Genomic DNA, 24,630 nt, shown 5'->3' on the forward strand with positions numbered 1-24,630 from the left:
GTCTTCCGGAGATAAAACATCCATTTTTATGCACGTTAAGTGATTTGTTGGAAGTCTTTCAATTATCACGAGCTTTTTGTATTTTAATACTACATACAATGAGCACGATTCTAGATTCCGGGCTGATGTTTAGCAGAAAAATCAGGTAAAACTTTATCCGATTTGAGAGTAGAACCAAATATGCCATTATTTTTGTATCGGACCCCATAGTCCTCACCGGGGGAAACCTGCGAATGGGATCCTGGAATCCCTCGGCTTAGCGACTGCAGGACCCTGGAGGAATGTTCGGAGGTGATAGCTGGGAAGGAACTGTAGAGGAAAAAGAAGAAAACCTCTTAGGATGGGTGGAGGGGAGAAGGCCAGGAACTGTTCGCAAGCGTTATAGGCGACTGCAGGGGCCTGGGGGGGATAGCTGGGAAAGAATTTTGGGGGGACGGAGAAGAAAACCTCTCAGGATGGGTGGAGGGAAGAAGGCCAGGAAATGTTCGCGAGCGTTATAGGCAACTGCAGGGGCCTGGGGGGGATAGCTGGGAAAGAATTTTGGCGGGACGGAGAAGAAAACCTCTTAGGATGGGTGGAGGGAAGAAGGCCAGGAAATGTTCGCGAGCGTTATAGGTGACTGCAGTGTCTTGGAGGGGGTAGCTGGGAAAGAACTTTGGGGGGACGGAGAAGAAAACCTCTTATGATGGGTGGAGAGAATAAGGCCAGGAAATGTTCGCGAGCGTTATAGGCGACTGAAGGGGCCTGGGGGGGATAGCTGGGAAAGAATTTTGGGGGGACGGAGAAGGAAACCTCTTAGGATGGCTGGAAGGGAGAAAGCCAGGAAATGTTCGCGAGCGTTATAGGCTTCAACATGAATGGCAAGCATGAGGTACATACATGCCAATTGAGCTGTGTACCTAGGGCCGCGATAAATGTCCCCCCGTACATGCGCGAGCATTCGGTTTGGAGACCGAGCGCACAAGAATAGCCTTGGGATGGGGGGGGGGGGAGTTGTTAGGTTGACAGCAGATGTATCGTACCGGGCTTGGTAATTCAAATTCCGGTATTACTCCCGTTTCTCCTAGTCATGAGGTTAACCAAGAAGCTGCGGCACGCTCATCTCGCCATTCATAAAAAAACCACTCCTAGTAAAAAAGGTAATTGCTCACATCTCTGATCAAAGATCTATTCTTACCGTCTTATTGTCGTTACAAACGATTTCTGAGGGACAGACCATAAATCATAAGAGATAACATCTCTCCCTCCATTAGTTTGGCAAAAAAACCTGTGTAAAGGACGTATACCGCGGAAATGATTGATACCTCCAGCTATCGAGGGCTGATGAATGGCGTCTAACGGGGCCGAGTTCTTTACAATTACTGCACTCCTTCCGCACTGACCAGTTTACATAGAGCTCTGTTATGATTACGCACTAAGGACTGTCTTGTCCTATGTATGCATTTAATGAAACTATTTGATCTCTGTAATAGCTAGTTGGATTTTGAAAGTTCTTGCGGTGAAAGGAAACTAAATTATTGTTGTGTTTCATAGAATACTTTTTACGCAGGAACGTACTAACAAGGCGGAGAAGCGAGCCTAAACTAGTACTTATAAAGCTATACTAATATTATAAAGAAGAAAGATGTGTTTTTGCATGTTTGTAGATTTTAGGGGCTAGTCTCAGGACCTACTGAACCGACCTGACCTTATGAAAATCCTTTAACTACATTACTCCTGTGTGCTATAGTCATTATCTCGGGTAAATATAAATCGGAGCTTTTATCCCGGAAAAACATTCAAGCGAGCGGAGTCGGAAGCAAATGTTAATGGGGATATATTTTATTTATCTTAGTAGGAGGATGTTTAACACTCACCCACGCGCATGACACGAATTTCAGCGTGATATTGTCTCGCGGCTTCTTGATCCTGTACCATGGTTTACCCACTACAAATATAACTGAAAGGGAACACATTCTTTTATTAAACGAGAGGCATAAGTAAATAATGCTTTGGGTGGGATTAATATTTCTCAATATCACTGTGTATTCATAAATATATCTATAGACTTTTTGTTTTGTATCTGTATAGTGAAAACGTAGTATATATTTTGAGATATATTGTAAAAAGGTATGTATAGTATTGTAAGTCAGTATAAAGCATCATCATTTGGAGAGAGAATTAAGAATTTACCTACAAAAGGTCATTATAGGTGTGAGACAGATAACATTTTACAATACTTTAACTAAACGTTTATAACTTTTAGTGCTTACTTCTATAGGTATATTTTTGCCAATACAGTGTAGTGCCTACATTTATTTATCTATATAACAAAACAGTAGTTTCATTAGTAAAATCAACACTAGTTTCTTAAATTACTCCATACATACATACATACATACATACATAGTATCACGCCTTAACCCATAGGGGTAGGCACAGACTATGGATTGCCATTTTGCACGATCCTGGCATACTTCTTAAATTACTACAATACCAAAAATTCTTTCAAACACTTACTAATAGATATCAAAACCAACAGAGCGGGGAATCCAAACCCCAGCGCATAGCACGTGTCGTCGCCGAAGCACATTACGCTGCGTCGAAGGGCCGGAGTCACCACCATGCCCATGAACCCGCCCAGGTTCACCGTGCAGTAGAACGTCGAGAAGAACCGCTGGAGCCGTTGGTTCTCTTCCGGCAGGCGGAACTGAGAAGAAGGAAAATGTGGGCTAGGACTAAGGTGTAAAGTTTTCTTTGGTTTGGCTAATTTTCTGTATGACACTGCCGTCTTTTCTCGTAAAAATATTGTATGTATATTGTATAGCATCACCCGATGTTCCTTTTTAGGGGTAGGCAGGTTACCACAATATTTCGCCAGCTATGTAAGGTTGCATATATGAGAGCGAGCTCGCTGAAATTAGGCACAAACCCAGGCCCCGTACTGATCCTAATTTAAAACCTAATAATACCCGATCTGATAATTATCAAACCCGAGTCATCAGCAGTCGTATTTCAATCGTACACCACTGACACAGCATAAAATTTCTATTCCTATTCACTATGAAATAAAAATAGACTCCATTTTTAGATATTGGTCCTTCTGTGAGCCGAATATTCATTCATTTTCATTCGTTCGACGTTCCATGTTAAATAATGTAATTTTTCCAATCGTATTGAATTCATGAACTAAATTTAGTTGTGGCTTTGCATATTGCGCGGCAGTAAACGTGGCAGTAGATTGAATAAAAAAAATGGTCCATGTGGGTAAAGTTTGAACAGGGGCTTGTCTAGTCGCAATATCTGAATGTTCTCATACGTAGTCGATCGAGGAATCTAAATACGAAGTCTTTCGTAACAGACGTTATGAAGTAGTAGGTACTGGTTGTTAGCGGAAAAATAAAAAAAGAAACACTGGCATACTGTTGCCCTAATTCCACATTCGGTCACTGCTTCATTTAATTTGCTCTATTCCACTCATATGTGGATTTGAATGGCAGTAAGAATAAGTATCTTAACAATTTATTAGCTTCGTTAACTATGTATTTGGGTATTAAATAACTATATTGTGTACCTGGTCTCCGCCGAATGCTGCTACGCACGGCTTGATGCCACCAGTGCCCGTCGCGATAAGGCCTAGACCGATCATAGATGTGGTGCTGAGGAGTAACATTATACGGTAGATTAGTCATTGTTGTAAAATATTTAAAGTTATATTAAGCTTTAGTGAAAGTAAGTGTGATTACTGGTAGAAGATGAACAATAGATAAAAAATAATACATCTTTCTATAATCCTCTTACAAGAATGTGTCGCCTGTATAATGAACTATCTATAAAACATCCCGCACTTGATATTCACACTTTAAAATGTGCTACTTTTCTACGCTCAGTAAAATACATATTATCCAAGGCACCCAAGTCTAATAAAACTCCCACATCGTCTGCCTTACCTTAGACAACATATTTTATATTTATTATTATTTTGTAACTAAACTACATGTACGTGCACCTAATTTGAATAAGTTGTATACACTTTTATTATTCTCAGTAATCTGTTTAGTGTATCTTTATAATTAAATAAATAAATATATAAAATGACGTCATTGCTATTACGATACGGAAGTGCGAAAGAGATAGCGTTATATCTCAAATATAAAAATGGATTATAGGTAAAATACCATTATTTAATTAAATTGCCAATTTAAATAAGATAATCAAGTGCAAGTTCGACTCATGCACTAGATTGTTCCGTATAAATATGTGGGTAAGCACTCTTACTTATAGCTTGTTTTAGCATTAAGAGGTGATTAAGAAATGCTTAAATAGGTGTCAAAAATATCACCGATTTCCTAGTTTAAACCTTAATAGGAGGCAAGATGGTGGGGTTTGACCTACAGCTTATCGAGTAAATTTTTATCTTAATAAGCATAGCTTTGCGATTTTTTATAAGTAAGCCTGTAGGTATCTAGGTATATAAGTTCAAACTTGACAAACCTAACTTAGCCGTAAATAATAGTAAATTAGCTTTTTTGTTTAAAGGACATATTTACGGTTTTCAGATTTTTTCTAATACATGTGTTGTTACATATTGCCAAATTTCTAGGTCAACGGGAACTACCCTATAGGTCTTGATGAGATCGCAAAATATGCGACTTTCAAGTTTGATTTTTTCACATGAAAGAGGTCGTACACCCGAGTATACAATTTGAACTTGATGCTTTTACGCTTTCCTGAGAAAAAGGGGGGATGTTTGACAGAGACGCGAACAGACGGATACAAAGTGATCCTAAAAGGGATCATTTTTCTAAAGATTAATTAAGTACGTACGTACTAATTCATTTTATTCATTCCACACAATCTCTATAGAATGTGTGGAAACTAATTGCTTATTAGAGAGAAGAGCCCTTTTAAATTCCAGTGGGTAATTTTATATTATTCACTAAGTCTCATAATGCCCAGTAATTGGCCTTTTCTCAAGAGCAGTGTTCTGGGCGCTCTTCGAAGAACCACAGCTCTGTGGTCTCTACATATCGGCTTGGATCTGAAACTTAAACTGAACTATTTATTTCCCGTCTGTATTGGGGATTCTGAATATTACTAAAACCGGTGTGTAAGTAATAAAAAGTTTCTTATTGGTAGACGGTCAGTACTTTGAAATGATAACGTTATGTCTAAATAGTTGCAGTTTCATATCAACAGAAATATTTTGAAATAGGTCGAGTAGTACTCAATATCTGCATGGTAGAGTGACCAAATTTTGTATTTTGCTCGGATTTGTTCACAAGAGAAAAATTCGTAGAAGATACTTTCATTTATTTTGATTTATAAAATTGGACTTAAAAAATCATTTTTTTATGTAAAGGAATGTGTTTAAGTATTTTTTTAGCTTGGTCTTGTTATATCTGATTTTGTGCAGTAAAAATTATATAGATAATTAGACTTTAAAAAAGTCTGCGAAGTTATCAAACATGTTGCATTGTGTCCGGCGCATATAATTTGAAATGATGGTAAGTGTTTGTTGAATAGCGTTTTATTTTTTTTTATTTGCGCAGTGAAATTCTGAGTGTAAGGAACAACTTTGTTCGCTTTGTAGTTGAAGTGATTTAATTTATTTAACAATGTTAAACAACTACTTATCCTTTGTTTGCTATAATGGCATCTATGAGCTAGAGAAAGGTCAAAGAATCGATTCTCGGACGTCACGTTGTGTCAGTTTTTCACATTGGAGGATCATGTAGAAGAACAATGCAGTTATACTCAAAGATTACAACGATATTTCAACTGTTGGCAAAATTATCTAAATGAATGCGGTTGCACGACGGACATAGTCATATAAAACTAGCTAAGCGGAATTTGCGTTTATGATGTCAAAATGATTATTTTTTATCTGTAATTGTAAACTTACAAAATTATTGACTTTTCCTAAAAATGTATAAATTTTATTTTTTTCTTGCGTGAAGCCTACTGTAATATTGATTATTAAATTGGCAATATTATACTTATAGAAGAAAAAAGCAAGGGTGAAAACCTAATTATGTAAAAGTTCGCACGTCCCATCCTCAACTAGACCATCGCCACTTATTCAGCACTAAATTTACATAAATAGACGGATTATAATACTGCTATAACGTCTGATTATAATAAAGATTAAATACGAAATCTTCATGTGTGTTTATATCAACTCACGTCGGGGGCAGCATGAGAGGAGGGATCGCTGAGCAGCATGTCAACAACGTTCCCAACAGGTATATTATCGAGAAATATAATATCACCCTGAAAATTAATATTATGGAATAATACGTATCGCCGGCAGCTCGGTTCATATCAAGCTCGGACCACGCGACATGCGTTGCTGGATTTATCCATTTGCCATCGTTATGTTAGCCAGGTAACATGACAGCTACATGACATTACGCGTGCCACGAAAAAATAACCTTATTATGTAATAAATAATAATGTGTAATGTCATGTAAATGTCATGTAGCTGTCATGTTAGTCGGCTAACATCAAGCATTAAGGGATTCATCTACATATAATGAGCAAGGTGACGTAGTCAGTCGTGCGAAAAAAAATGGCGCGAAACTGAACCAGCTGGCCAGCGGACCACTGCGTCGGCGATACACTTTTGCTTGCATTTTGCTTACGATCAGACGGACGTTCACAATCGTTGCATTTCGCTAGATATATTTTTTAGTTCTTATTCTTTTGTTTACTTGTTAAATAATTTGATTAAAATTGTTGTCTTTTAGTAAATAAGTTAAGTTTTTGTTATAAGTACTAAATACAATTTGAGTTTTGAGTTCAAACAAACAAATGTTAAAAACTCTAAATCTGTTATATAATGGTATAGATGTATACAATACATGTGCTAGTGAATCTGAATATATAAAAATGAATCTCTTTTTCCCTTGGTTACAGTATAACTTGAGAACGACTTAACCGGTTTCATTCAGCTTTTTTTTCTTAAATTTTCTAATACTTTGAAGAAAGTTCTTATGGAAAGAAAAATTAAGAAAATTGTTTCACGATTTGAATTTATCAGACAGCTGCTTTTTTATATTTTTGGATAAAAATGTATATATTATGATTACTTGTTTATGTCATTGGATTTCTAGTAATGACACATTTTTATGTTTATATATATGCCAGTGCAATATATTAAATGAACGTATTTACTCCTTATACTGTTATACTTTATTACGGGTAGGGTAAACGAATTCTACTGCACTCGTAAGTGGAGTGTCGAGATTCTGCCGACTGACGCTTAATTACCCCTCGCCAGTTGTAATAATTATGCCGGCCTTTTTAAAACCGGTTGTGTCTTAACTTATACTATAACCAAAATTGTAGTATTAATACGATTACTTTTAAGTCCTTCCTCACTGTATGCGCTACAGAAGCTATTATATTAACTGTTTATTTCTAAAAATTCTGTGCACTGACCTGTAGCGGCCAATAAAGTTATCAGCAAGTATCGCTCCGACGAGCGGCATGGCGTAGCACATCATAATGAAGATGTGGTACACCACAGTCGCGGCGTTCTCGTGGAGGCACAGCACGTTCCGGAGGTACAAGGAAAGTATCGCTGCAAGGTCAAGGGAAAGATCAGATCGTTACCACCCGCCTATCTTAATATATCCCATCGCTTTGTTTGATCTATCGTGAGAATCGACCAATCAGCAAATTTTTGTTACGCTTAAAACGTATTTTGATGGATTAATTCTCAGTTGGATAAATTAAGATTGAAGATTTGTTAGTCGCTTTTGTGGTTAATAAGGTTAGTGAAAATATATTTGAAATTAAATGAAGTCAAGCAACCCAAGGTCGGTTGGCAGTTAATTGTTTTTCTCCTATATATTTATACGGCCACTGCAAAGGGACTGCACAAGTAGGTAAGTGGAGTAGGGTTCAGATCATCATCATCATCATCATCATCATCATCATCATCATCTCAGCCACAGGAAGTCCAGTGCTGAACATAGGCCTCCCCCAAGGATCTCCACGTTAACGAGTGTTCAGATAATGACGAGAAATGATTATTGCAATATATCATTCCACCTGCCTCGGTGGCGTAGTTGTATTGCATGTCCGGTACAATAGCGCTCTGAGGTCCTGGGTTCGAATCCCGGGTCGGGTAAAGTGATATTTGGGTTTTCTGCTCAGTATCAGCCCGGAGTCTGGAATTTGTGCCCGATATGGTGATAGGCTCGCCCCCTATCATATCATGGGACGGAACATACTTGGCGAAAAGTGGGTGCCCTAGTTGCGCCTCTGCATACCCCTTCGGGGATAAATGCGTGATGTTATGTATGTATGTATGTATCATTCAACCTGCCCCTTATCCAACTCCAATACAATCCGATGCAGATCTTAGCATGGGCATGTCTTGGGTTCCCTTGTCTGCTCATGCAAATCTTGTCACAAAATTTATATGTAGGAAAGCCCGCCCTAGGACTCGAACCCGAGACCATTCGCTCATTCGATGCTATGTGTACTAGCTATATTTAAAAAAGAACATACTTCTTAATCCACAGAAGGAAAATCTTTCGCAAAATTCCGTCGCTATTATGCAAAATATAGACGTAGGGTGGCTGTGTATCATTGTACATGTTAGAACAGTACAGTCTTTAAACTTCTTGTTATGCTTTCCACCGTTTAGTATTACCACTCTCCAGGAGTAATAGCAAATATAATAAATAATTGTTGTCCAGCGCAGCGCACTTTGAAAAGAGAATTATAATTTATATGGAAAGCACTATTCCTGTATCTATAACAAAAAGAATTATTTATTATATTATATTTGAAAAATCTATAATGACAGAAGAAAGCAAAGAGAGTAATAGCAAAGAGAATTATAATAGGCATGGAAAGAGGAAAGCATTGTGGGATTGATCCAAAGTGCATACATCAAAGAGGATTATATATACTACGGAAAATAAATGCTCTTTGTTAGAAAGAAACGTCGCCTTGAACGTTAATTAATGTTAATTTCTAAAAAGTATCGCTGTAACAGCGAGTATAGTTTTTTATTTTCTTTGGGCGATTATTCCGATCTTTCCTTAAAGATCATTTAGTAAATATCGGGAGCATTTTAATTAAAAAGAGCATTACAATACTACGGAAAATAATAATTCTATGCTCCGAAACATACGTTCCATCACGTGTTATCCGCTCAGAATTTACAATACCTATTATAATCCCTTCGCCCAGAATCCTATGCTGGAGAAATCATGTTATGTGTTTTCCGACCCAGAGAGCAAACCTTTTAGTTGCCTCAGCCGTAAATCGAACTGGGAAAACAATTGGAAACCAACATAACATTTACCATTAAAACCATTATTTACAAAACTAATTGATCAGCGAACCTAGAAGCTGGACCGATTTGGTTATTTTTTTTAAATTGTAATATTCTGAGTTCTATAATGACATTTTAAACCCAAGAAATAATGCCGGAGATGAATTATATCGCGTGCAAAAATTGTGATAATAACAAACATTTTATGAAGCATGTTCGGTCTACGAGCGTGATATCTAAATCTCGCCCTAGGCGCTCAATTGACCCAAGATACTACACGAATGTCTCTCATCAAGGCCGTCTTTACGCGGGGAGCAAGGACTCGGGCCCAAGGATCAAGTGGCGTAATTTAATCGCCCTGCAAAATAGTAGACGGTATAAGACCCGCTGATGCCGGTGGTGGGATATATTTTATATCCGCCCGGATAGCGACCACCAACAAGGTGTTAAAACCCGCCATAGTGGCCCACGTAAGTGTGTCGCGTTTCGCGGTCAGTCTGTGTATATCTGGTTCCAACAGGCCGGCATAACAATGGTTTGACGTCCTTTTTAAGGCACGGGGGTATCACCGCCAACTTTCTGACTTCGAGCTACAATTGAGTAATTTTTAAGATGGAAAAATTCAGTCACTATTATTATTTTCCCGGCTAAAGATTCGAACGCATGAACTTAGTGCGGAAGACGTACTTGTACTTTCAATTATACCTACGCTGCCGAGGTAGACACAAATATTGAAGTAACGCAACAATAACTTCAGTTCAGAGTTTACTTAAAAAACAGTATGGTTAGTGTGAGTATTATTAGGTATTCTGGCATGCAAGAAGCTAGAATCGTGCAAAGTGGTTGTCCATAGTCCCTGCTTGCCCCTACGGGATAGAGGCGTGATACTATATATGTATGTATTGCAAGTGGACAGAACTGCTCAACATAAAGTATCCTGATACATTACTGATTCCGAAACTAACCGAAATTTGACAAAGCATAGAGTAACAGAAGCGTGTATTTAAAAATTGTATTACAAAATTTAAGATTGTTTATTTAATTCTTATAACGTTTCAACATGTTAGTTAAAGTTCTAACCATTAATAATACTGAATAGGCAATTAATGTATTACGATTGTAATTTAGTTTTATTTTGTAATATGATGGAAGCACGCGATCGCGGCCATATAGATATAGTTTAGGCTTACCGCTCACTGTCGTTTGATAGACCATTTTACGGCTTACTTCCATGGGAAAGTATAATGTAAACGACTTTTTTATCTGATTTAAAAAAAGTTGATGTCGTACTGATAACACCATTAAAACCTATAGTGTGTATATAGAATGGCTTTTCATACGTTCGACCCGATTAACACCTAGTTTATTTTGTTGGTGGTAGGATATATTTTATAACCGTCCAGAAAGCCACTGAACACAAGTTGTTAAAACCAGCCGTAGTGGCCCACGTAAGTCGTTTTGTGACCAGCCCGTGTATATCCGGTTCCAACAGGCCGACATAATTGTATCTACTGCCGAGGGGTAATCATCTCTCGTCAATCGACATTCTATTGCACCCCACTCTATTTATCATCAGGTGCAGCGGGTCACATTGCATAATTGCATGTAATAATAAACTAAAAATTATAAATATTAAATCATTTTTTTAACGTTGTTGCGTCTCTAATCACCGTGTGCGCCCAACCTTATATCACAACATGACGAAGCTAATAAACATATTTTTAGGTTAGTGTTATTTTTTTTAAATAAATTTACTAACAACAACTAAATAGCTTTATTTTTCAGTGTTCTTGGTACAAAAATGCGCAACGTTCTTTGTAAATGAAACTAAGGAGTACTTATACGGAACATTGCTCGTGGACGTGGGATATCCGAAGTCCGGAGACATTCCCCTGCTTAATAGGAAGGTGGGTTTCTGGTGTAATAATTACTAGAACGCGCCTTTGTGTGCCATCTAAAAATCAAGTTAGAAAAAGCTTATATTTCCTTCCTCATGAGATTCAGTTTTGATTATTTATTTATTATTTTTATACCTGCATAGTGAAGTGACCCTGCACCTCATTGTAAGTGAAGTAAGGCCAATAGAATGTTGACGGCCGAGAAATGATTACCCCTCCCCAATCGACTCAATTATGCCGGCCTGTTGGAACCGCATATACTCAGGCTGGGGCCTTATTCTCTATCCCGCACGTTATTTTGACAGTGTGTAACAAGCACGGAACACAACGCATCATGTGTAGGACTATAGAAATGTGGCTTACAGAATACCATTCCACGCACATTTCTCGAAGATAACATGACACGGCCGCGTTACGCGTTTACACTATCATACAGAATAAGGGCCCTGATCCCGGAACGCGACACACTTGGCCACTATGGCGTGTTTTAAAACTTTGTACAGTGGTCGCTATTCGATATAAAATACATCCTACCACCAATATCTCGTGTCATTAAATATTATATACTAATTATAGAATGGACTTGTACTAAAGAGAAACAGCGGAATATTTTTAACAAAAGTAATTGATTCCAGGTGTTTAAAGGCACGCGTGTGTCCATACGAGAACATCCATACGTCGCGAGCGTTCGGCGACAGTACAGCCACTACTGCACTGCCTCCATCCTCACCAAGAACTTGCTGGTAACCGTCGCACATCCCTTGGCTGGGTAAGTAGATATACTGGTGCAATCAGTCCTTCGATCTTCAGAATTCCACTACTGAACCTTTAAGATTTTCAGTCTTATTATTTGTTTTTGTTATTATTTGTGTATGAAGCGGGCCCACCTAGTGGGATGACCCTGTTTATTTACTTACTTAGATCCACATATATTTATTGTATGTCAATCGGCTGATTTTAATAAATGATTCCAGTCTTAATCTTTAATCCCACCCAGAGAATAAATCAATCGAAATAAATTATTTGTAAGCTTGTCAAAAAACTTTCTAAATACAAAATTTTCGTGATCGACTGAATATTGGTATCGTTTATTGAAGCTAGCAGTTATCAACGAAGAACTTGAAACTAAATTTGCAATTCAAGACTTCCTAATAAAGTAAACTCTTAGGTTCACACTTCACAGCCATTTTCTCTTTATAATAGATAACTAGTTACAAATAATGGTATTTACACTGTCCGCTATCAGGAAGTCATACCACGATCTGATACAATGCGCCGCGTCCTTGCTCTGAGCCCGTGACGTCACTTGCAACGACCCTCTCGTGTTAAGTAGCGCAGTAATTGACTTTAAAATATGCGGCTATAAAGATTTTTATTTAAGCCTGAGTTTCAGTTCAATACATTAATATGCTTTATTAGTTGAGTGGCGTATCGCAGGTGTATGGTTTCGAATACCACTCCTCGCTTCCAATATTGTGGACTCGTATGTATTGTTTTAATATTTGGCTACACTAATTTTGCAGAAATATTATTATTTGCATGAAGTGCTCCAAAATTACCAGTACGTAAGTTAAATCGGATATACACAGGCTGATCACGGAACGCGACACACATGCGGGCCAGTATGGCGGGTTTTAACACCTTCCCCCGTATTCGTAGACGTTTTTTATCTAAGGACTGAGCAGAGCTGTGATAACAAGTCTGTTTTTCAGTGCTGACGGCATGGCAGCCTTCGAAGCGCGTAGATATAGGGCCATTGTGATTGGCTAATATTGTTGTATCTCAATATTAGCCAATCACAACGGCCTTATATCTGTTTTTCAATGCTGTTGGGCACTGAGAAAGAAACTTATAATCCATCCATCCTTTACTCCGTCCTTAGATAAAAAACGTCTATGAATAAGGGGACTTGTGTAGAGTGGTCGCCATTTGAGCGGATTTAAAATATATCCTACCAACAACTATTGACATAAGATAGCCTACATGTAAAAGCTTAGCGAGCCGCAGGTTGAATATACCTGGTTTATAATATTGTTCCATTATTCGCAGTGTACCAGTAAGCGAGCTAGGCGCAGTGGTGGGTGAGAACTACTCGGACCGCGGCAGCCTCGTGCACACCGTGGTGCTGCTTCTCATTCACGAGGAGTTCGACCCCTATACCCTCGCCTCGGACATAGCGCTGTTGAGAGTCTACGAAGACATTACTTATAGGTTCGAATCCGTAAAATACTAAACAAACTGAAATATTTTCGAAATTGTATCAGCGTAGTGTCAGGGCAGTAGGGTTTGTGTCTCATGGGTTCTAGGTTCAATCTAGGCTGGGAAAAAAATATTTATGCAAGTGGTCGCGACAAATTCTTGTATCTCTGTGTATTTATTCGCAAATTGTCTAATTGGTCAAGATACGAGTGCAAACTGTACAACTCAAATATTAGTTGCTGTTGATATCAGTTCGATGTTTTAATAAGTGTTTGTCTTTGTTAAGTGCATACAGTATGTATAAAGTCCATGTATAATTTTTTATTTATTCTGTTTACGCGAATGTTAGACATTAAAATAAAACTAATATTATCCGCAAAATAGTGTTCTTTTTATAATTTCTTAGGTTGAACTGGTTTAGTACTAGTTTCTCTTTTTAAGAAAAATAAAATCGACACTCCCATATGTACTCATATCCATAGTTATGTTAAACTAACTGACTTATAGTTTCACAGCTTAAATATTTAACTGATTTCCATGAGTTAAGGTATGGAAATAGTTTAAGATCCAGGGAAAGACATAGACTATTTGTACCCAGGGAGATCATATGAGAATTTTTACCCAGGAATAACTTTTTCACGTGGGCATACCCGCGAGCAAGAACTAGTAAATAATAAATATTATGTCGCATTAGCAAGGTTTAGATTAACAAGACAACTAGCAGAAGTTAGTTTCGGTTAGCGCTACAGTAAACAATTACGACTGACTTCTGCAAATTTTGAAGTTTGCAGAATTTGTAGCGAGTCGCTTTTGCATAGTATTATTGAAATATTGACACTGGAATCTGGAAGTTCTTGTGCAATATATCGCGGCGAGAACTAGCTCGTATTAACATAGTTTTAGAAGGTCTTCACGTGTCAATTAAATTTACCCTCGTGGTAACCAGCTCGTCCTTTGTAATGAAAATAGAGGTAAGCGAATGTACTGTGTATTTTTGGTGTGAAATCGGCGTCCATTTTCCATAGATAAGCCGGCAACAAGGTTCATCTGCGTGAAAGCCACGTTTACATCCGGGCTTAGAATATTCTATAGTAATCCGAAATGCATTTCTCGATATTTTGCAATATATGCAATGGCTTACGTACGAAAATGGTGAAAACATATTTTAGTTTGTTAATACTATTAAAGCAGGGCTGGGTAATGATTTATATAAAGTAATTAGCTGGTCTTTTTTATTAGGACACGATAAAATGACGCTGCACCTGATGGTAAGTGTAGTGGGGTCCAATAGAATGTCGACTGACGATTGATGATTACACCACGCCAGTCGACACAATTATGCCGGCCTGTTGAAACCGGATATACACGGTCTGATCAAGACTAACTTTCCTGGGCCACTATGGCGGGTTTTAACACCTTGTGTACGGTGGTCGCTATCCAGGTGGATATAAAATATATAACATGTCTTACCGGCAAACTATTGAACTATATAACTAAGTACTTCGTCACACAGTGTTGGATGTCTCATATATTTGTCTTTTCCACATAAAGTAACTTAAGATATAAATCAAACTGATGTATATAGGCCCTTGAAAGGCAATTTTATCTAAGCGACAATCAGGAAAATTTTGAATAGACCGTTGTAAAGTTTTAGTTTTAATAAGAAAATTCATAACAATATTTTTTATCCTTTAAATAGTGAGTGTGTAAAAAAATATAGTGTTATTATATTAAAATTGTCCTAGAGCTGCAAAACCTAGATCAAACGATGGAGAAAAATCTGGCGATTTCGCATATTCATATAATTCATTTTCGGTATATTAGCCACATATTATTGCCTTTCAATTGTCGATATGTAGGTTAAAGTAGCGATTGTCTTAAGATGCTGATTGACCGCGTCCCAAGTGACAGCGCACTTAAGAGCGAAACTGAGTTGCATCATCATCAGCCGCATGATGTCCACTGATGAATATGGGTCTCCCCCAAAGATTTCTAGATTGACCTATTGGAAGCGGCCTGCGTCCAATTATCAGTGACGACATACGCCAATGAGACGTGGACTTTAACTATAGGCCGTTTAAGGAAACACAGTCACTCAGTGACCTATGGAGAGGACTAGGACGTGTTTCTCTACGTGATCGAATCAGAAATGAGAAGATCCGTAGAAGAACGAAAGTCACCGACATAGCCCATCTGGTTAGTAAGCTAAAGTGGCAGTGAGCAGGACACATAGCTCGCAGAACTGATGGACGATGGGGCAAGAAGGTTCTGGAGCGGAGGCCACGAACTGGCACACGCAGCGTCAGACGTCCACCTACGAGTTGGACAGATGATCTCATAAAAGTCGCAAGAGGTCGCTGGATGCGAGTCGCATACCTCCCATATTTTACCGAACTATCATAAACATTGTAATTACTAATTATTCTAAACATATTTCGCAAATGTAATCTGTTTGGAGCCGTGAAGCTTTCAAAGTTCGCTCGTTAACTTCACAAAGACATTTCGCTGGCGCGAGACCGGAAATGAACTACGCAAAGAAATTCGCCTCGGAATCTTTCGTCGCATAGCTTTTGATACTGGGACACTCATTAAACTTTCCGATTATAGTTATAGTTTATTTATTGTAGCTATATACATGGTTTTTGTTGTGTAGCGTTGAATAAATATGGCGTTAGTTCAATATCAAAATAGCGATCCGCTCTAGCTTCATGCGGATAGCACTAATTGAAAATAGTGGTGGAAGGTGATTGTTTTCGTAAGGGAATCTGACACAACATGTCGACTTGTGAAAGGCTAATTGACTTAGGAAACATTTTGGGCGACACTAAGTTTCATACATATTTAAAATCAGCACTTTTGTCTATGTTTTTTTAAACGAGGTAAATTTTTTTGAAGAAAAATGTTGCTTAAGTCCGTCTATATAGGTTCTAATATGCATAAATGCGGTCTACAATTCGGTCTAATGATAATTATTAGATTGCTTTTAATTATACGAGGCAATAATGTAGTTTCAGATGAAATATATATAAACAGGATAGTTATGGCGTAATAATTACTCGTTTTTGCACAAGCGGTTAGATATCCATAATGCATTGTACCGCAGGAAAGGGCTTGTTTTAACATGAAACCTCAGGTAATGGAATTGACTCGTTTTCCTGTTGGCCCACAAGTTGAGGGCTACAGACCACTGAACGCAACTACCACGGCACTTGCGTGGCACCGTGTGTGTTACGGGAACTGGCATAACTTTTAAGGTCCATCACATCGGAAGGCAAGTGGCGGTGGAGGCTGAGCAGTGAGAACCATGAGGATTCATTTCATCAATTTGTAAAGCATACCTGTTTGCAAATTTGGCTGCACCCGAAACGGCAGTGAGTTACAAATTTGGCTTCGTTTAAACAACCGGCTGTTTGTTAACTATCTACGGAATTATTTTAGAAATTGACCGTGCTTTAGACTTGAGAATCGAACTCAGAACCCGAACCGAACCAGAACGCTGCCACTACACCTAACCGATTTATTAAGACAAATATATGACAAACATCTTGAGTACATTACTGCGTGGTGGGGATTTTTTTATACCTCTGTATATTTACACTAACAATTTTTTCTAAAAATTATGCGTATATTCTTTGAGAGTTACCACTGGCTTTAACGGTGAGGGAAAACATCGTGAAGAAACCTGCATACCTAAGAAGTTTTCTACAGGAATTTTGAGGGTGTGTGAAGGCTACCAATCCGCACTACAGCGTGATGGACTAAGGCCTAATTCCTCTCAGTAGTAGAGGAGGCCCGTGCCTAGCAATAGGATAGGATATAATATAGGGCTTATATTATTATTGTTTTGTATCTATGCCATAAAAAGACCCCTACCACCTATGGTCAAGATGCTTGCCGGCTAGATACAACAAATAATTTAAAAATTTTCAGGGGTTCCGTGAAGCCTATCGAATTGATCGCCCCATCAGCCTCATTGTCTGAGAGCCGGGCCTTCGTCACTGGATGGGGTCGCTGTGATAGCATGGTAAGTCAATCCACTGATTGGTTACACAGAAAACGTAATAGATGATAACAGAGTCAGTAATGTAGCTTGCCATAGAGGGGCCATATATCAAAATTTGTTGGGGGCTCTTCAGGGCAGTGCGAACTTTTGGACGTCCGCTTAGTTTAATGTAGGTATGGGCCAAGAGGGGCCCTATATCAAAATTTGTTGGGGTCTCTTCAGGGCAGTGCGAACTTTTGGACGCCCGCTTAGTTTAATGTAGGTATGGGCCAAGAGGGGCCCTATATCAAAATTTGTTGAGGGCTCTTCAGGGCAGTGCGAATTTTTGGACGCCCGCTTAGTTTAATGTAGGTATGGGCCAAGAGGGGCCCTATATCAAAATTTGTTGGGGGCTCTTCAGGGCAGTGCGAATTTTTGGACGCCCGCTTAGTTTAATGTAGGTATGGGCCAAGAGGGGCCCTATATCAAAATTTGTTGGGGGCTCTTCAGGGCAGTGCGAACTTTTGGACGCCCGCTTAGTTTAATGTAGGTATGGGCCAAGAGGGGCCCTAAAACTCGGGGGCCCCATATCACTGATACAGCGGTAGCTACGCCTCTGTAGGGAGCTGTACTAGATAAAAAAAGGAAACTTATCGACGCGATTTTAAAAATAGATAGCAACATTTATTGTAACTGGCTAATATATTTTGCAGCTGGTTGATGAAAATAGTCGTTCTATATTTGAATTCAATTGTGTTCTTTTAGCTATTTAAAATGTCGTGCAAATGTGGTGTTATAATATACCGAAAACTAGTGCGTAAAATACATTCAAATGCTGTGCATGCGCAGTGTGTGTAAATAAATGAACGTCAGTAATTGTTGACGCATCAATAAATAAAAAAAATAACTTAACACAAGAACGTAAAAAAATGTAAAAGACTACTTTAATAATGCTGTACGTTAGGTTCTGTCGTGATTTTTCTCTTATCATCCTAACATATTAGTGTGGTACGGCGATGCAGGGCCCATATGACTAGATTCCTGCCGGCTTCCCTTTCGTAATTTATGTAAAATCTATTTATCATCAGGGCCCTTATTCTGTATGATAGTATAAACGCGTAACGCGGCCGTGTCGTGTTATCTTCGAGAAATGTGCGTGGAATGGTATTCTGTAAGCCAAATTTCTATAGTCCTAAACATGACGCGTTGTGTTACGTGCTTGTTACACACTGTCAAAATAACGTGCGGGATAGAGAATAAGGCCCCTGATCTATTTGAAAACCACATTTATACATATGAGAGGTAGAGTTTGTTATGTTCGATTCTCTTTTGAAATAGGTCACCTTCGCTATTGGTGTGGTATGTAATTGCCATCATCATCATTGTCAACGTTGATTTGTGCTCATTATTAGTTTGTGATAACCTCCAATACTGTATGCGTATGTTTTACATGATTAATTTATAGGTGAAAGCTTGTAATCATTTTATTGTTGTGACACATTTTGTTAATTTGTATTACAGCTTTTCTTGGATAAAAATAAGTAATGTTTTGTTTGCATCTATGTTTATATCCCCTCAATTAAAATAATATGAAACATTTTGTTCACGATGTGTAAAATTGCATAAGTGGGAGTGGAGTCTTTAGTTAAGCAATAGGGGACCGGACAGGTATTACCAAAAAATCTGAAATTCAGTTTAAAGTAAAGTTTGTAATATTAAAAATATTATCTCATATTTGTTTTTGTAAAAGAGTTGTGATTTGTATTTTTAAAACAATAAATAAAATACAATAATTATAGTATTTTTAGTCTATTCTTTACGGCAAATGAAACACCAATCACGGCGCACGTCACACGTGGGTAAAATGTAAACAAACAGACGTCATTTGGATGTCATACCGCGTTGTGTTATTTTAATGCTTTAAATGTGTTTTTTGTCACAGAACTGCTCTAATAATTAATATTAATTTATACGGGACGTTGTTACTATCTTCCAGCTTAACGTTTACAGATTGTTTAATCGTTAATCATAATGGACCGCAAAAATATCGTTGGTGCGTCGTACCTGAATGTAATAATACTTCTATATCTTTACCAAACAAATTATTTATAGATGTACCACGAAAAACAGATATACGAGTAAAGTGGTTGCAGTTAGCAAGACGAACCTACGACGGAATGTCTGCAGACTCACCGATTTAGTTCTGTGAGGATCACTTTGATGTAAGTAAATAAAAAAATAGTGTTTCGGTTTAAAATAAATCGATGAATATTTCAATTAATTAAATCATTTGTACACCCAGGGAGGTTATGGTTATGAGATGTATTTATTTATGTTTTAGCTGCCACATGATATGGAATAGAATATTTATTTATATAGAATTCTGGTTGTTACACAGTAACCTGAGATTGCCTGAGATTAACACGGTCTATGCAGTGTTGCCAGATCATAATTTCTCTTTACCCCAGGATTATTTGGAATTTAAAATTTTACCCTTAAACCAATCATAAATAATTCGGTACTTTTTTTTCTATATCCTTATCTATGCAGACGCCACTTCTTTCTTCACTTCCACTTCAATAATTATTAATTTAATTATCTCATTTTATTAGGAACAACTAGCTGTACACGAAAATTGTATTGAATAAAAATTAGAATTGTTTCATGGCCTACAATTTTTGTAGGAAACATCTTTCTCTAAGCTCAATATTTATTACAATACCGTGAAATAATAGCTTTAATACTTTAACTCGTAGAATTACCCAAAAAATTACCATAAAAAAATACCCTGCTGATTCAGTTTTACCCTAAATCTAGGGTAAATAACCCTAATCTGGCATTATTGAATCACTGTTCAAATGACAAGACTTGTCAAGTTGCTTTATCCACGTATGACGTCACACGAGACGAAATGACATAATGTAGCGTTTGCGCGGGAATTATAGCTATTTAACATTTAGGCATGGTTTTATGTCTTTTTTAAGCTTTATTTGTGCAAAATACTATTTTTCTTGGCTATTTATATCCACAATGATCAATTTAAAACACCTTCTGAAAATTTGTCCGGTCCCCTATTATACAGCAATGCGAGGCGTAGATGTTAAGTTATTACCAAAAACAAATTTAATGCGAAATTCTTATTTCAACTCAACTGTAGACATTCAACGTTAAATGGATGTAAGACGAATAATCATTTGACTAATTTTTTATTCAAATCCAGGTTTACACTTAGACTCGAGTTCTTATATCATGAGCGCCACTCCGTACACAATCACGCGCTGTCAATATTGACTATACTAAAGTCAGTTTGAATGGATTGCAGTTCAATTCAGTAGAACACAGTGAATGTTCGCAACGCTAAATCTAGTACGTAGTACATATATATCGATGCGAATAATTGTTTATCTAAGACATTACGGCCTAAACACAATAAATTGGATTGGATTGGACATTAGGGCGATTATTAGTTAGTTTTTATTTAAAAGCGTAATATGGAAATGGAATTGAAGTACTCCAACGACACTTCCCATTTGATAACTTTAAATGCTTAGGCTGTCAAGGAAGAGGCGTTACAAATTATAGCCCGATGACGTGCAGATTACAAAGGAAACTGGGGTAAAGTTTCTTAAGGTGTAAAATAACATGTATTTTTTTAATTTATTAAATTTTTTGTCTAATAATAATGAATCCATTTATTCTACACAATATGTTACAACATAAAGACTTGAAGTTAAATAAAATGACCCGCGGTTCAACGTTTCTTTGGCATTCTTTAACGCTTTCCACTGGGTTCTATCACACACTTTATTTGCTATTTATTTGCTTATTAAATGTAAGTATAATAATTGCTGTTGTTATATTTTATGTGTTTATGACTTAGCAGTAATTCAAATAACGACGCGTGTGACCAGTTTAGTGATATTTCACCACTCATAAACTCCCATAATGCGAAAAGAGTCATCGATGTAGGCTTGGAATTTGTTTTAGCATAGTTTTAGCCTCTGGAAGCGTCACTTATTAATTGAAATGCAATAACTAACTGGCAGTGTTGGCATGGCAGGTACACAAGTGCCCAGGTGGAAAAAAGAGGCCCTCTAGCGACCCGTGTGTGTAAAACCAGTAGCGGCCTTAACCGATGCGAGGATAAGGTGCCGGTACTTAAGTACTGATCATGGGTAGAGGGTGGCAGGTAAAATAGCTGCCCACCCTCTCTAGATTAGACACGAGTATATGACAGTTTTGTTTGTGTCTGTATTAAATTATAGCGGTCATGAAATTATTGCATTGCTCCTCGTGGAATAAAATTTGTGATTTTTCCTCCTCCTGAATTGAATACTGGTCACAGTCCAGGAGCCCCCCACTCGGGTACATTGCACCGATGTACATGTACATGTATCCATTACAGTCGTAGTCCAGTTCCAGAGTCCCTAATTTTACTTCCAGAACAATCAGTGCACCCACGAGCAATTGCTAGCATCACAAACCATTCGCATACTACAAACAGTCCGAAACAAATATGGTTTTGTGCGAATTACGCGTATTCCAAGCGTGCAGCGTCCCAACTGTTTCATTTAGAAACAGCATATAATTCAACTGTACGAAGCTGGTCTGATTCTCACATGTTTATTAGAGAAATGTTCGCTGAAAATGTAATTTGTGGGAAAACAGATCTAAATGTTGCAATTCGTGGTGCCTCAGTTGTATGGACAGAATTTAGTTGGTTATATACTTGTAAGTAATTAAGTACACCTGTTCCTCAGTGGCGACGCGTGAAATTTTCCGAGAGGGATCACGACACAGCATATAGGTGCTAATATGCATGAATAATAATAATATAATAATGGATGGATTGATACCAAAGAGCCTCGACCAACATCTTCGGAAGCTCTCAATTGGCCGTTGGGTCGAAGGCCAGATGCAGAAGGCAGAAGTTTTATTTGGAATTACAGATATTGCTTTCTTAATGTTGAATTTCGATTACGGATAAATAATATGGAAATATGTCTTGCTAACACAGATTTCATTGACATCCTATCATTTGCATTGCACAGTACTACAAAACCTAGTTTTTAATCTTTACTTCAAAGGACGTTACTGTATCAGCGTATTTTTTGCATTAGCAAAAAATACGCTGTCATATAAATAATAAGTTGTCACAACATTAGTTCAGTGACAACTTATTTATCCCTTGTTTGCTCCGTGGTATAATTAAAATTGTTAGCTAAGTACATACGAAACAAATATACATACGAAAACAATGTTCAATTTAAATTACGTACCGACCTCAAAAAGTCCATATCTTCTATATATTAATAGGTGAATTTCTTTTTACCTCTTTTTAAGGACATTGCACCCACGCAAGATTGTAAGATTTGGCATTATATAAGTATAAAAAAGGACTGCAGAAGAATAATAATAATATTCGTCAATTACGGTGGACTTGCGACCAATAGGCGACTACCAAAGCATAAAAACAAAAATTCGAATGAAGATTACATTATTTGTGTTTTATCATTTTTTATTTAGACAGTAAATGGCTATAAGTCTATCCAATAAGCCTTTACTTTAAAATTACAGTTAATGGCTCAATATTACCTTTCAAGAGTAATTGATAGGTCCCCAGCATGTTAATGCACGACGTATAATGGAAATTTTACATTCAATAATTATGAAAATCTACATCATTCACTGTAATTTACGTTTAAAATTAAAATGATTTAAGGCCATCACATGCGGCGACGTTTTATGCGCATACGAAACCCGCTATTTGCTCCGTTTGTGCGATCATAAATTAATAAGATTAAATACATTAAACTATATAATGAAAGACCGCACACCAGGGCCAAATTTTTGCTCCATAAGTTATTACTAATCAATGAGTTCTAAAACTATATGGAGCGGACATTGAGAAGATTATCATATAAAAATTTTGCGCTTATGTAATGGTTACTCAATCTACTGTGAAATATAGCAAAACACCAATGTAAAATTTTAATTTGTTCATAATTTAGGGCATGTTACATAACTTCTGTCGTCTCATAAATGTGAACCGACGTAATACAAAAGTCCCACTGTAATCTCTGTTCCTAAATAAATAGTTATAAAATGAGTACTACTTAAATTAACTGTAATATGATAAAGTGAAAAAAAAAAATTTGAAACTCGTGAATAAGGCCTTTAAAAAACTGTACCTATAAGACAGTTCTGAATAAAATGATGGATTGTCTATTCAACTGTAATAAGGGGAGACTCATAAGTTAAGATATTAACGGCTGTTTCGTGGCATAATAGTAAAGCGAACGCAATAGGTATGGCGCGAAACTTTTTAGGTATTATGATGACGGAATATTGTTTTGTATTCTGTAAAGTTTGTACTTGATTTTTTTTATTGCTTTGAATGACGAGACGAGCTTGCCGTTCGCCTGATGGTAAGCGATACGACCGCCCATAAACAGTAGAAACACTATCCACCACCTTGAATTACCAAATATTGTTTGGTATTCCACCGCGCTCGCCATCCTGAGACATGAGATGTTAAGTCTCATTATGTCCAGTAGTTACACTGGCTACAGTGTCATTCAAACCGAAACACAACACTGACTACACACTATTGCTTGGCGGCAGAAATAGACTTTGCGGTGGTACCTACCCAGGCGGACTCTCACACGTGAAAGACCTACCACCAGTAAATTTATCAAATTATTTATACATGGAGACTAATTTAGCAAATTAAGTTTTCTTTTTATATTTACGGTATTTTATTAGTCTATAAGCCTTCCGACAAGTAATCAAATAAATATCACTGCCGAGATTCGGTCTCGGGTTCAACTCTCGGTCAGGCGATGTTGAACTTTCTAACCAGCCGGTGCGTGAGTTGAGAACTGTGTCCCATAATTGTCAAGTTTCGCCCATGTTACAGGGGTCCATAGTTGGCGAAATTAAACTCATGGATTCACTAAGTATGCACGTCCTTCAGTGGTCTTTATTTTTTATTTTATACATATACGCTAATATTTAAGATATTTATAAACATTATAATACATTATATTTTGCTGAAACTAATATTATTTTTTATGTGTCATATTAATACTACCTACATCTTTGGCCTCTAGAGGTTTGGGTAATACTTTTATTTTTCTAGGATTTGCTTGCGGCTTTGCCTGGTTGCATTTACCACTACAAAAGTCCAGAAATTATTGTAGCTTTGTGAAAGACGTCAAAATCATCGCTTAAAAAAAGTATGCACTCTGATAAAGTAAGTTTTGACCCAGGACATG

The 24,630-nt window shown here is 37.4% G+C and overlaps 2 protein-coding genes across 2 annotated transcripts in view; one reads left to right on the forward strand and one right to left on the reverse strand.

Annotated features, from left to right (window-relative positions):
• The window catches only part of LOC115454860 (solute carrier family 15 member 1), a 34,329-nt gene extending 25,506 nt beyond the window's left edge, over positions 1-8,823 (reverse strand). Inside the window, exons 1-6 of the mRNA XM_030183571.2 lie at positions 8,500-8,823; positions 7,423-7,564; positions 6,166-6,252; positions 3,554-3,638; positions 2,500-2,689; positions 1,857-1,939 (exon numbers count right to left, since the gene is read on the reverse strand). Of these exons, the coding sequence (XP_030039431.1) occupies positions 1,857-1,939; positions 2,500-2,689; positions 3,554-3,638; positions 6,166-6,252; positions 7,423-7,564; positions 8,500-8,581 (669 nt within the window). The 5' untranslated portion in view covers positions 8,582-8,823. The remainder of the gene's footprint in view (positions 1-1,856; positions 1,940-2,499; positions 2,690-3,553; positions 3,639-6,165; positions 6,253-7,422; positions 7,565-8,499) is intronic.
• Positions 8,824-10,963: 2,140 nt separating this feature from the next.
• LOC115455389 (trypsin epsilon) overlaps positions 10,964-24,630 on the forward strand; it is a 35,979-nt gene continuing 22,312 nt past the window's right edge. Inside the window, exons 1-5 of the mRNA XM_030184039.2 lie at positions 10,964-10,999; positions 11,060-11,181; positions 11,808-11,941; positions 13,222-13,383; positions 17,302-17,395. Of these exons, the coding sequence (XP_030039899.2) occupies positions 10,972-10,999; positions 11,060-11,181; positions 11,808-11,941; positions 13,222-13,383; positions 17,302-17,395 (540 nt within the window). The 5' untranslated portion in view covers positions 10,964-10,971. The remainder of the gene's footprint in view (positions 11,000-11,059; positions 11,182-11,807; positions 11,942-13,221; positions 13,384-17,301; positions 17,396-24,630) is intronic.

The sequence above is a fragment of the Manduca sexta genome, chromosome 27 (assembly GCF_014839805.1).
Source record: "Manduca sexta isolate Smith_Timp_Sample1 chromosome 27, JHU_Msex_v1.0, whole genome shotgun sequence".
Taxonomy (NCBI): Eukaryota; Metazoa; Arthropoda; class Insecta; order Lepidoptera; family Sphingidae; genus Manduca; species Manduca sexta.